The sequence below is a fragment of the Lytechinus pictus genome, chromosome 13 (genome assembly GCF_037042905.1).
Source record: "Lytechinus pictus isolate F3 Inbred chromosome 13, Lp3.0, whole genome shotgun sequence".
NCBI lineage: Eukaryota > Metazoa > Echinodermata > Echinoidea > Temnopleuroida > Toxopneustidae > Lytechinus > Lytechinus pictus.
Window position 1 is genome coordinate 18880310 of NC_087257.1, and position 14107 is coordinate 18894416.

A 14107-nucleotide genomic window follows, 5' to 3' on the forward strand; every position below is an offset into this window, starting at 1 on the left:
AAGAAAAATGTATATAAATCTGAAATGCCAAACTATTCCCGTTATACATCTGGGCCCCGTCTTACAAAGAGTTGCGATTGATCTGATCAATCTCAACTATGGAAAGCCAGCAACACCCACATCTATAATGCATGCTAGTTCAAATTGTTTTTTTTAGATATGAAGTATATTCATAAATTCATTGTTTTCTTGACAATTCGGTGTGTTCGCCTTTGTGTACAAAGGACATGTTGCAACGTTCTGTAGAAAAAAAATTATGACACTGATGGATTTCCATAGTTACAATTGATTGGATCAATCGTAACTCTTTGTAAGATGGGGGCCCTTAAAAAAGTCAATCAGATGGCCTCTTATGACTTCTTGCCTATTCTATTCTATTCACATCAACTTATAACTATGCTGGACTTTTCCTTTAAACAGAAGAGGAAACACAAATTAACACTTGTACATAGCAAAAATTCTCTTTCTATTAAGTACAGTTGTAGTTTCTTTATTGAACTTAGCCAACACACAACTTCTGCAAATGCATAATCATTTCTTTCAAAAGGTTTCTAATTAGGATAACATTAATACAGACGGACAACGAACAAACAGCACCTCTGAAGGCGTAGTATCAAATCATACTCGTACACAATACATTATACAACAGTTATACTGCATATCAACAATAAAACATAATCTATGAAATTCTTTTTTTTTTAATGAGGAAATAATATAGTTCATACCTTCTTTGCCATGAATAAAATAAAATAAAAAAATTTGCTGTTTGAATTGAAGTACGAAGAGTATTTTCAATAAGGGGACTGTTGCAGTTCCTTCACGTACACGGTTATTTGCTAGACCAATGGTATTGTTGTAAAACAGGGTCGAGTATCCCATCAAAAACAAGGATTCAGTGGGAATAATATAAATAAAGTTCCGAAGTGATGACGTCACATTTTTTTGCATTTCAGCATGATTGATACCATATTTCGGTACTCCACCCAGATTTGGTGAGAATCGGTCCATGGGGGCCCAAGATATGACCTCATGAATACATAATTAGCCCCACTGATCACTGTATCATTGGCTTGGTTCATAACATTTCGAAGCAGGCCAATGATGCATCGATTTCAGCGGGGCTGATTGTGTATAGTAAGTCTTTCAGGACCCTTATGAAGATACATGTCTCTTAAATCTTATTTATTATTTCTTATGTCTTATATGGAATATCAGTGGCTCTTTATAACATACTTACCCCATATTAAACCACACCAACAAAGTGAGAGAGATTATCAGCATTAAATTGATCTTCAATACGGCCGGTTCCATGACATTGGGTGATTTCAAGTTCAGTGTTGACCTTTTGGTGTTGGTGTAAGGTCATTTTTAACATGATTATAACACCATACATAAAATGAAGATGGTCCCAAAAAGTCACTCACTAGTGGCTGAGATGTCAATACTGTGATCTGGATCAGTTTTACAAACTCTGAATAAGTTTTGGAGCTAGGGGAAGCAATCCAAATATCAACACTAACACCAACACCGGACTTGAAATCCCCCATTTGCTCCAGCAACAATTACTCCACGATAAATTCCACACACTTGAATGAATACCGGTGACTTCATCCCTGGATTTACATGTACCTTACCTAAACCTAACCCTGAACCTAGCATAAAACCCGATTGCAAACCTCAAAACCAACCCCTCCATCTTAGATGAAATAAAGCCTGAAGCAGTTGTCACAGGGGAAATGTCAACAAAATAATCACACAAATTCATACATTTTCAAGCAAGGATTTTTGATTGGCTGATAGAGGGTTTGGTGAACACTATGCACGTGCATCAATGATCTTCATTGGCCACTGTCAAATTGTGTTTGACCTAAACCCTTGTGGTACCGGGACCTATTCATACAATGCATATTATTTCCTCTATTAAAAATGTAATCAATTTCATCTTCGCAACTGGATGCGGTCCGAAGACAACTGACGGAGGTATATATCATTACACTTTTTTACTTAAAACAAAACTTTCTACAGCAATAGACTTAACAGCATATTACAATAAATACAGTTTAAGTAGAAGACATACATATATTATATCATTAGAAATATTATCAAACACATTTTTTCATCGCAACAATAAATTGCTTAACAATACAGGTACAAAATTCTATTTCAATGGAGAAAAAGATGTATTAAAAAAATTGCCACGGAAATTTTTTAATGCAGCGACTTACAAATCTAATATAAAGAAGAACGGAAGAAAAGTTCAAATTGTCATAACCCTCCCCCCTCCTTTGTAAAACTTTTACACTAATTGACTTGGGCAATTCTAGTTATATAGAAATGTGGAATAGTACAACCATGGGCCTATCACCTCTCATACAACTTAATTTGGCCTTGATTACACACATGTATATTTTTTCTATCTATTTGTCATTTCATTTTAAAAAAACTTTCAAAACTAGATACTCCAAAGTCAGTACCATGACTGACGGTATTTTTTATGGTACAAACCTTCATTTTCATCTTTTTGCTTTTCACATGTATTTGTTAGATTCAAAGGGAAAACTGAAGGACTGTTATGAAATCCTGGATCTTGGAAGCATTTCATAAAATGATTTGCCAGTGATTTTCACTGACCAATTTGCTCTCAGCCAATCAGATGCAAGGATTTTAAGTAGCTTATAACAATAGTGAGTGAAAATCACTGACAAAGCATATCATGAAATGATCCTCTATTCATGTCTCATGAATAAGTTCTATCTACATATTTTCATATAAGAAATATTGGAAGAGGATATACAAAAAAAAAACATGCATTAAAGTTTAGAATACATAGTGAAATTAAACTTCATGAAAATCTTTCCTTTTTGCTTATTCTTTCCCCTCCTTGAAATTATGTACAAACAATTTACTCCTACTAACTATTGCACTTACATACTTTGGTATGTAAAATATACATTATACCACATGTTGACTGTATATTTCACACATGACTTTCTAATGTTACATATAGAGGCAATAACCCCTGATAAAACTGGCTTCAGACAAATTTGAGAAAAAACACAACTTTTGTGATAATACAAAATAAGGGAGCTATTATCATCTTCATCAGAATCTTATGAACGATAAAATGGGGTGAACAAGCACATGGGGCCCGTTTAAGATACAGCTGCAATCAAACGCAAGTCCAAATATCAAACGTAACTTGTTTTACAACCAATTAAATGTGCATAACTTTTAGAGTTGTGTTTAACTCTTTCTGCAGCAGACCAGAGCTGCGGTGCGTTTCACGGTGAACGCTATTCATAAAGTTACAAACGACTTTGAGAATGACTGCGATTAAGGACAAGCTAAATAAGTTCCTTAATCCATTCAGCAAGAGTTGCATTATGTTCTTTAACTTTTGTGAGAACGCATACAATTTGCTCAAACTTGAATGATTTATTTGTAATATATCCACATTCTGTTAAACCAGGGGGGTGTTTCACAAAGATTTAAGTGTGACTTAGAGTCCCACTTAAATTCCCAGTTACGTACGGTAAAGAAGACATCACCACATTGGTCAAATCATGCGCACAGAACACGCACTACCGCGTACCCATCAATCAGATTGCGCGTTGCATATTATGTGCGCGTTGGCATTTAAGTGCGACTTAATAAAGTCATACTTATTTCTTTGTGAAACACACCCCCAATATCTGTAAAAAAAATCTAACTCCTAAATTGCCCGTCACTCCTAATCATGCATAGCAGACAGCACTACAAACATTCAACTTCAGAATAATAATCCAGACAAGTGCCACTTTGTAAATGGCTCACTGTCTAAAGATGGTGCTTTTGTTTCAACTTTGAATGAACCAATTTCAGAAACTTGTTACTTGTAGGCAGTAATATTGAAAACATTTTTAAAAAATCAGTAAAATTAGTAGAAGTAGGGTAATTGGTTGTCTAACGATGGATCAAACATTGCTTGATCCATCGTGAGACAAGCGATTACTATTTTTCTACTCAATCCATCGCCAGGATGAACCTCTTTCGCATCATCAATCAGTAAAATATTTGCAGTTAAGTGTAAATTGATCATAAAATCATAAATATCATAAACTGGTGTGGAATTAAACAGTTACAACAGTTCCTTGCAAACCAACATTGCACAATGATGTGTACTAGAAAATGAAGGATATTATTTTCTGACATTTAGTTATCAGAAATTACGACTGCCTTTATAAACTTTTCTTTTTAGTTACACATTTCTGTACCCACTGTTAAAAAGCTTTTCCTAAGGTCATTCTAAAAGTGTTTCTTAAAAGGTCACGTTTTCTCATTCAGAAAACAGCACTTGTCACTGCACAGCTGCAAAGCAATGTTTGAACCTGAAGTCACGAGTCTATGTTTTGACTTGTGGCTGTATACTTCGCGGGGTGTGCACATTTTCTCTGAAACCTAAAAGGATGGTAGTGGTCAAAGCACAGACATGTTTCAAAACAGCCTTTCATTTCTCTATCATACAGAAATGTGTTACTTTAATACTCAAATAGGTTTCAGATGGCACAAATTTGCAAGATTCCCAAATGCTTTTCAAACATCATAATTAAAACACCTTTGGGTATATCTTCTACCAAAAGTACTTGAAACACATCTCGAAACCTTAATTCTACCTCAGACTTGAGATGACAATATAAAGCTACCACAAATTACATAGCTCCACCTTTAACAATAGACTTTTTTTTTTTAAAGGGGAACATTTAAATTACACCTTACATATACATGTATGCATCAAAGAAGAACTGTTTTAAGAACAAAATTATAAAATCTTAATAATACATTGTAAGCATATATTAAAATGTACACATTTATACTGTTTATTTTTTTTCCTAAAACCTACCGAATAAAAGTTCCATAACTATTTCCTTCAACATGCTACATGTACATGAATTTAGGCACTAAAAACGTATAATCTACCTAGTTTCAGATTATAAGAGAATTACTTTAATTTTTATAAATAACATGATCTACGATTCAAAAAGAGAGTTGTATAAATACAAATATATAAAAGAAAACATAATCATATATACAGTACATGTACTAGGAATTAATTTATAAATGCATAGGGTTTACAGAGGAAATTCCTCCAAAAAAATGGAGAATACGTACTGTACAAGAATATGTTCTAAGCTTTAAAAAGCCACCTAAAATGTCTAGTGTCTTTTGACATACATGTAGGCCGACACCAATACCTATATGGTACAATGAGAATCTAAAGCTACACTTTTAATAATAATAATATAATAATAACAATGGCAGATTGACCCAGGGTAGCCACTTCAGTTCCGATAGCTGTTCTCCCAGCTAGCCCTGCTACATATATTATCATTACCCTGGCTTTCGCTGGGCTGCCTAGGTGCACTTCTGATAAATCCATCAATATTTCAAGTCAATTAAAGATTTGTTTCCATTTTGTGTATTAGCCCAGTACCGAGTACAATTCCCAAAATTAAATTTTGTTTGTGCCTGGGTGAATACGGATTGTTTTCATCTAAAAGTGCGAAGAAAGACTTGAACCAAAAACAAAAGAAGGATATTTTAACAAGTATTCGCTCCTCCATTAGTCCATGACAATTTTTTTTGTCTTTAATTCTTACAATTTGACTGCTATATGCATCAGTAAATATCATTAGGTGTTAATTTACTTCAGGGTCTGGGCCTTAGTAACATTTAAAAAAAAATTGATTGTACAATAATAAGATTGTTAAGTATATGAGTATTTTGCAAACTACCAAACCTTTGTTAATTTTTGAACTACCATACTTTCGGATTAACAAACCTCATTCTCTTTTAATACGGATCTGAATAATGCCACGAATATTTGGATTTTTTTTCAGATTAACAAGTATTTTGGTATATAAAATATGCATATTCCAGAGAAACCAACCTTCAGAATAACAATACTGAAGCCCATGACATAAAGGACTTGCAACTGTTGGAACTTTGCCATTGTGGCAGCTACCACAGTTCAACAGCCAATCAAAATCAAGGTTTCCATGGCAGTTGCCATTATGGCAAAGTTACCATAGTTAAATAGTCTTTTAATATGAAACAGGCCCCTGATGGTTAGACCTACAGGTGAAACCAAAGGTCCCTAATTCTGTACTCTTCTTCATTCACCTGTAAATGTAAGCCCTGCCTACCCAAACACTTCAAAACTTTCAAAAATTTACTATTTATGTTTCAAATGGTGAAAGGACTGACCTTGTTCTTGTTCATAGAATTCTTGATTGTATGAGTGTCAAATGAGTTGGTATATTGAACCTTTACTGTTAAGATATTGGTGCCACATTTGGCTATCCAAAGCTAAATCAAAGCCACAGTTTAAGTTACATGTAAACCAGGATTCAGGTTTTGAACCTAGAGAGTTGTAACTTAACATGACACAACCTCCGATCCTTGAGTTGGAGATTTACTGATCAGCAATGTAGACACAACATATCCGAGACCATTCAATTCCTCAAAAATTGTGTCTTTCCTTGCGTGTGTTTCATCACTCAATAATGACATTGAAAAATTTGTCATATGGTATCAGATTTAAGACAAAAAGAAACTTTCTCCTTCACAAGTCCATTGGCTGCCTGCTTGACAACCATGTCACAATAGAATACAAGTGGAGCCATTTTTGCGTTTCTTCTTTGATTCCACAGGCTGTCTCCTACAAAGATTAAGAAGAAGAAAAATGAAGTTTATTGGGTACATTATCATTATCATCATCGTCAATCACCACGACCATCACCACAATGATTACTATGAACTTCAACATGTTCTGCACATCATCATCACCATAATCATCATTACCACCACCACCACCACCATCATCGTCATCATCGTCATGATCGTGATCATCGTCATCGTCACCATCAACATCATCAATATCGTCATTATCATGACCATAATGATCACCAATATCACCATCATTTTCTTCATCATCATCATCGTCACCATCAACATCATCATTATCGTCACCAATATCACCATCATTTTCTTCTTCATCATCATCATCATCATCACCTCCTGGAAACAAGTTTTTCAAATGGACATGCTTGAGAACTTACCTGATAACTCTTACTACTTCATGGAAGGCTGCGTCAATGTTCTTAGGAGGATCTTTTGCACTTGTTTCAATATATGGAATATGCTGCAGGGCAACCAAAACAAATAATTAACATTATAACAATCTGTTCAATAGAAACAAGACCAACCTGTCTCACATGAAGGGTTGCCGTTATGATTGAATTACAAGTTGAATTATCTTGGATAAGACTTCCTTTTTTAGGATGAAACAATGTAAAACAGAGAAATGATAAATAAGACCCTGTTCTCATTATAAACCTAAATTCTAGTTTACTGGAAACCGGTTCAGGAAACCAGTTTGGAAGATCACTTTGCTCTCAGTTTCGCGCGAAATTCGAAACTGCAGCATAGACATTCTCCACACGCCGGTGCGAAGATCACTTCCTGAAGAACGGTTGTGTCCTCACTTACGCTAAAACCAGTTTAACCAGGCAAAGCGATCTTGAAAACTAAATCGCGAGGTGGTTTTCTGAACCGGTTTGGAAGATCGCTTCCAAGACCACTTCGACCGTTCTAATTACACGTTAAACTAGTTTCCACTAGACGAGTTTCCAGTAAACTAGTTTTAGGATGATAGTGAGAACGGTGTCTAAGAATCAATACTGAGTGAAACTCAGATCTCTTCCCCAAATACTTTGAATGAAGTACACATTTAGCAAGATTTGATATTAGGGTTATAAACTTTATACAACCTTTGTGTTCAAAATATTTGTACAGAAAGGAAGAAGTGCAGATATTTGATATTAAAGTAAGCAATATTTATATAAAAGGAAGTGCAGAAATTTGCCATGCCATGTCCATGATTTGTTAGAAGTATTTAAACAATATATTTGAATTAATAAGCAAAGCCACTTGGCACCACAAGTGTTGATAAACATTGTATTTTCATCATGTGACACTCAAAAACTAAAAGCAGGAATAAATTGGATTGCTTGGTCTCAAAGGTTATTTCTTTTGTGCACTTCCTCATTTTCTACTGATAAAATATTTACTTTATACATGCATGTTTCCTCAATCCCAAAATTCACATTTCTCATGCACTTCTGATACTGTACATGTACCTTTTCATTCTTCAGTCCAAAATAGTGCTACACCACACTCAGCAACATTTTATTTTTCAATGTTCAGATTTTGAGATGAAAAAGCCCCCCCCCCCTCCCCCGTGTTAGGTGTGCATTATACAGTGGTGCTAACAAAATAGTGACCCCCACCAGAAAATGCACTCCTTCATGCCGAGTGGTGAATATAGACAACGCTACAATGTCCGGCAAGCCCAGAGAAACAAACTATATTAAATGCAATATTTTATGACCCGACTTCACAATTAGATTTCAAAAAGATGGCAGAATTTGAACACTTTTCACTATGTCCATTTTCTGGTGGGGTTCACTAATGTATCCTTCAAACCCACACATTAGCCAAATTTTTGTGGACAAACTCCTTTGATGGTAATGGTTTCATACACATCATATTTTTTTTTCTGTGCAGTTTATACCCTCACTGTTCAATGAATTTTAATTGGCTGAAGCGTTTTATTAATCTTGCGACACAGCAAATATCTCTTGTCTCTGAAAAAAAAAAAAGTTTTAAAACCTAGTATCTCATTTCATCTTGTACACAAAATGTTGCAGAGTTTTGATGTGCTACACTGAATGTCTGAATAAGCCTGCTTTTTTTTATAACTACACGACTTGTTTTCATTTCTCTTTTCCAACATATTTCCACCAACGAGGTGATTCTTGGAATTTCATATTTACCCCTAGTTCTGCAGCTACGTTCTTTCCTTCTTCCTCTGTGACTTTCCTCTGATGGACAAGGTCAACTTTGTTGGCGACCAGGATCATTGGATATGAATCTCTGTAAACAGAATAAGTTGATTACAGACAAGTTGTAAACAGCTTGAATCTTATAATTTTATTAGTATTAAAGGTAGTGCACACAATTAGTAAGTAAATGATAATGTAGACATACTTTACATGTATATTGATACAACACTAATACATGTATTTCCATTTCAAAGTGTTATAAAGGGACCCCCCAAAAAATAGTTTATGGGAAAATAGAATCATAGAATTTGCAACAGGCTTTACTTGTACAAGTACTTCAACTAAATGAAATTTTGAGAAAAAAATCAAGCTCTTGCAAATGGACAACAACCACGATCTTGTCTTTGACTCTTGAGGATTTGAGTAAGGAAAGCTTTCATTCGTGCAGGCTGAGCGAAGACTAGTCAATTACTATGATCTGTGACGTAAGCATGAACACCAACAATAATAACTTACTTGTCTTTGACTCTGAGTATTTGAGTATGGAAAGCTTTCATGTTCTCGTAGCTTGCTCTATCGGTGACTGAATAAACCAGCAGGAAGCCGTCACCCGTCCTCATGTATTGCTCTCTCATTGCTGAAAATTCCTCCTGGCCAGCTGTATCCAACACTGTAGAGAAAAGAAAGACGGGAAAATTAGCAAATCATTCTGAATTTGCTGTTTAGTTGTTTTGCTTGGGAGAGAATAGTTTTTTAGGAAATTAAGCTGCTCTTAAGTACATTGTAAAATTGATTTGTGATTCAGCTGCCTGACTGAGCAGCCAAATATTCAAATTGAAATGAATCATTTATTTTCCTTTAATATCAAATAGCCGTTATCATCAATATCATTATTATAAATAACATAAAATACTGTTATTCCTATTACTCATTATCAAACTAATCTCAATTATGATTATAGTCATAATCATCATCACCATCATCATCACCATCAAGATCAAGATTACCGTATCATCATCACCATCATCATCATCATCATCATCAACATCATCATCACCATCACCGTATCATCATCATCACCATCACCATCACCATCATCATCATCATCAACATCATCATCACCATCATCAAGATCAAGATTACCGTATCATCATCATCACCATCACCATCATCAAGATCAAGATTACCGTATCATCATCATCACCATCATCATCACCATAATCATCATCATCATCATCATAATCATCGCAGACCTCCTCCTCCTCATCATCACCATCAACATTATCATCACTATCATCATCATCATCATACATGCATTTCATCACCATCCTCCTCATCATCACAATTCATTATCAATATGTGTATCATTATTATCAGCAATATTATAATCAAACTATTAATTTCTTTATTTATAAATATGATCAATTTTGATATGTACAATTACCATTATCATAATAAAGTGGAATTCCTATGCTAATGCAGATATATATGTACATGTACACTATTAAACCGGTTTTTCACAATCCCCACCGGCACAGACTACCATTCAGAGCTGTTCAACTCTTATCTACATGCATAGTATACAAGTGAAGTAAATAATGCTGAATCCATATACATGTACATGTATTACTGAACGATATACGAACCATCTAATATACACCAATTCCCATCGATCTCGGTATGCTGAATGTAAGAATCCTCAATGGTTGGATCATAGTCTGCTACAAAGAGTTTTTGGAAGAACTGAATTGTGATGGCGCTCTTGCCCACGCCGCCATCCCCGACGACCACCAGCTTGTACGTGGTCAGGTTCTCGCGCGAAATGTCTGATAACGTCGTCATTATGGACTCCTCTTCCTCTCCCGACTGGACAAAGATTTACGTGTACTTTATCCCACCTCTAAGCACGATCGGCGTTCCTTAGGACTAGCCAAAGGACAGCATCACTCCCGGTCTTGTGTGTGAGATGGTAGCTGCTTTTAATATGACTGTTGCTTGCTACCATCACTGCTCTCCACTATGGAGTTTGAAGTCTGTCGGGACTTGATAAACCACTCACTTCACCATGTTAGCTGGTCCGTTTTATCATCATCATGTACATGGTCTCAGCAATCAGAACACTGGGATGATATCTTCAAGGATGATGTAGTTCTTCACTGACTTTTATATGTATGTGGGGTTTACATCCTCTCCATGTTCCGTTTCTTCTGAATATCAGCCCCTGCATCAAGCAAAATCCACATAAACAGGCGGGGTTATAATGACTCGAGGAAATGAAGGCATAACGATAAAAGGATGTTCCAGGAAAAAGCCAGGGCTGAAGAGAGAGGGAGAGAGAGAGAGTTGAAAGCAAAAGAAAGAGAGTAAAGGAAAGAAAACACTTTTACATGTACATTAATATAGAGAGTGTGATTAAGTAGGTTATTACAGAGACATTTTCAGAAAGTGGTATGCCACTTTTTTTCTTTAATTATGTATACATTGTACATGTACGTACATCCTGTAATTATTTTCCCTATAAAGTACAGTATACAGTATGTTGTGTGAATGTTCAAATTTCACCCCCCTCCCCCCCGATAAAAAAGGGGAAAAAGGGAACTTGACTACACTGTAGCCTAGATGGATATTACAGTATTTAAAACATACTGGCACAACATATTTTATGAGCTTTTGCACTATTCACCTGACTTTACTGTACATGTACTCCTTTTTAATAATTAGTTTATGATTCAATTCATCCACATCCAGGAACAGTACCATATTTTAGCAATTGACTGTGGGATTGATTCCTATATTTAAAGTGATTGCAATCATTGTATTGATTATTATGATCAATTAATTTTAAAAATCAGCACCTTGATCAATTACCATTGCTTCATGTTATGTATGTACAGTAGCACACAGCCGCATACATACATGTACATCACTTTAGCATGTCAATATTCAGTATAGGTCTATACAGTGCGTCCCAAAAAAAACGAAACCGAGATTAAGCGATGATTTATCATAACTTAATCACAAACAAAATAGACAAATGACCTACCAATGTAAAGCTTAGAATCTCCTCTTTCATCTGAAATTACTTTCTCATTCACGCATGAGTGAGCAAAAACAATTTGAAGAGGGGATACCAAAAAGTCATTTGGCGGGCTGTATCTGGGATTGCCATAACCCTTTGCTCACTCATGCGTGAATGAGAAATAATCTAAGTAATTCCAGATGAAAGAGGAGATTCTAAGCTTTACATTGGTAGGTCATTTGTCTATTTTATTTGTGATTAAGTTATGATAAATCATCGATAAATCTCGGTTTCGTTTTTTGTGGGACGCACTGTATAGTATACTGTAGATGTAGCCTTGTACATGTATAGGCAACCTGTGAAGCTGTATATAATCAAATGGGGAACTGGGAATAAGTAGGCTTTTAAGCATGAGTCAACTCATGGATGGAAGGAGAGAGAGAAAAATCAATAAAGCTTTAAACTTTCAAACAATATACCGGAAAGCTGGGTCTTTACAAATGGACACTGAAGTCAGTTATCCATGAATGAGAAAGAATCTATAGGAAGTCTTTGTATATATACAAACCACCCACTCTAAAAATCAATTATGGATTAGCAGTCTGAGCTCTCTCTACCAGTCACATAGGACTGAACATTACATTGTATGTAGGCAGGCATACGATGTATAAATATGAGTTAAAATGTTCTCAATGTACATGTAATGTTAACAGGGAAGTTCACCCTGACAAAAAGTTTAAGTAAGTAGTACTGTAAAAATAATGTAGCAGAAAAAATAATAAGAATTATCGCCAAAGGTTTGAGAATAAACCATCGAAGAAAAAAGTTATTAGAATTGTAATTTATTTGATTTGCGACGTCATATATGCGAGCAGCTTTCCTACATATCGCATGGTAAAAAAATCAATGAAATGTCATTTTTTCAGAAAATTGAAAATGGTTTTTACTGTACCTTCAGTATATCAATAGACAAATCATTTCACACCCGTTCATAATAAGAAAACAAAAATATGTCATTACAAACCATTAAAAAATTGAAATTTATGCATTTTATATATGGGGCAGCTGCTCGTTTATGATGTCACAAATCCAAAACTCAAATTCTAATAACTTTATAATATTTTTTAATGGATTTTCCTCAAACCTTCAATATTTTTATTTTTTTTCTGCTATTATTACAACAAACTTTTCTCCAGGGTGAACTTCCTCTTTAATACCTGGTGGTGTCAATGGCCTGTTATACATGTACATGTACAGTACGGTACAAAACCATGGACTTCAAGTGTATGCAGATAAAACATGTAGCACACTTCCATTTTTACAGCACCCTTTGACGAAAGCATGCATGTACTTGGATCTTTTTCTCAGATAAGTGATGAATTAAAAGGTATAATTACATGTACATGTATGTCCATAAAATCTGCATAGTCCATGGTTTTGAACCATACACAATTTGGAACCTAATGTCTTTATCACTGTCAGATCAGGGAAATGCAGTCTTGATTTCTCCCATCCACACTTGTTTGTATCCACTTGGTCTATAAACATACGTGTAGAAGATCATGATCAGATGGGTCTATTGAATTTTCATACTGTTATAAACACCATCATACATGAAGCGCAACCCACGTGGCCTGCTACCAAATTGGTCTATTTTTGGTCTACATGTACATGTAACTTCCACAGGTTTCCTTTACTAATTTACATCTGTACATGTATATATTTTGCACTTTGTCAAATGAAAATTTGGTTCACAATACATGTAGTTCATTGTTTATTAGAGACTATTTTTAGAGACCAAGTGCATATTAAATGAAGTAATAATTAGAAGAAAAATCTTTAATGGACCAAATAACAGATAACAAATGGTTAATAGATGAACTACATATAGGATTAGACCATGTGGGATGAGACCAAATGGAAAATTTGGTATAAGAACGGGGGTACAACAATGAAGTGGCAAAATACCACACCTACTGTACAATATGATACAAGATTAAAGTTTACATGTAATACCCATGTATCCTGCAAGAAGATTCTCCCATGCCTACAGTACATGGACACCAACTGATGGGCATCATTCTTGCAAGCTTTTCATTTGAAAATTCTCTCAATCTACAGTGTATCAAACAATTATTTGTACACCTTCAAAAATGATACTTTGAAGCAAATTAAATAAAAACTACTGAAAAGTAGTCCCCCATAA

The 14107-nt window shown here is 35.0% G+C and overlaps 1 protein-coding gene across 1 annotated transcript; it reads right to left on the minus strand.

Moving 5' to 3' along the window:
* Nucleotides 1–458: 458 nt before the first annotated feature.
* Nucleotides 459–11200, minus strand: LOC129275106 (ras-related protein M-Ras-like). The gene is made up of 5 exons (XM_054911888.2): nucleotides 10529–11200; nucleotides 9399–9552; nucleotides 8874–8973; nucleotides 7098–7180; nucleotides 459–6697 (listed from the first exon to the last, which is right to left on the minus strand). Exons 1-5 carry the CDS (start codon nucleotides 10722–10724, stop codon nucleotides 6637–6639), a joined length of 594 nt encoding a protein of 197 aa, XP_054767863.1. The 5' UTR covers nucleotides 10725–11200; the 3' UTR covers nucleotides 459–6636.
* Between the last annotated feature and the right edge of the window lie 2907 nt (nucleotides 11201–14107).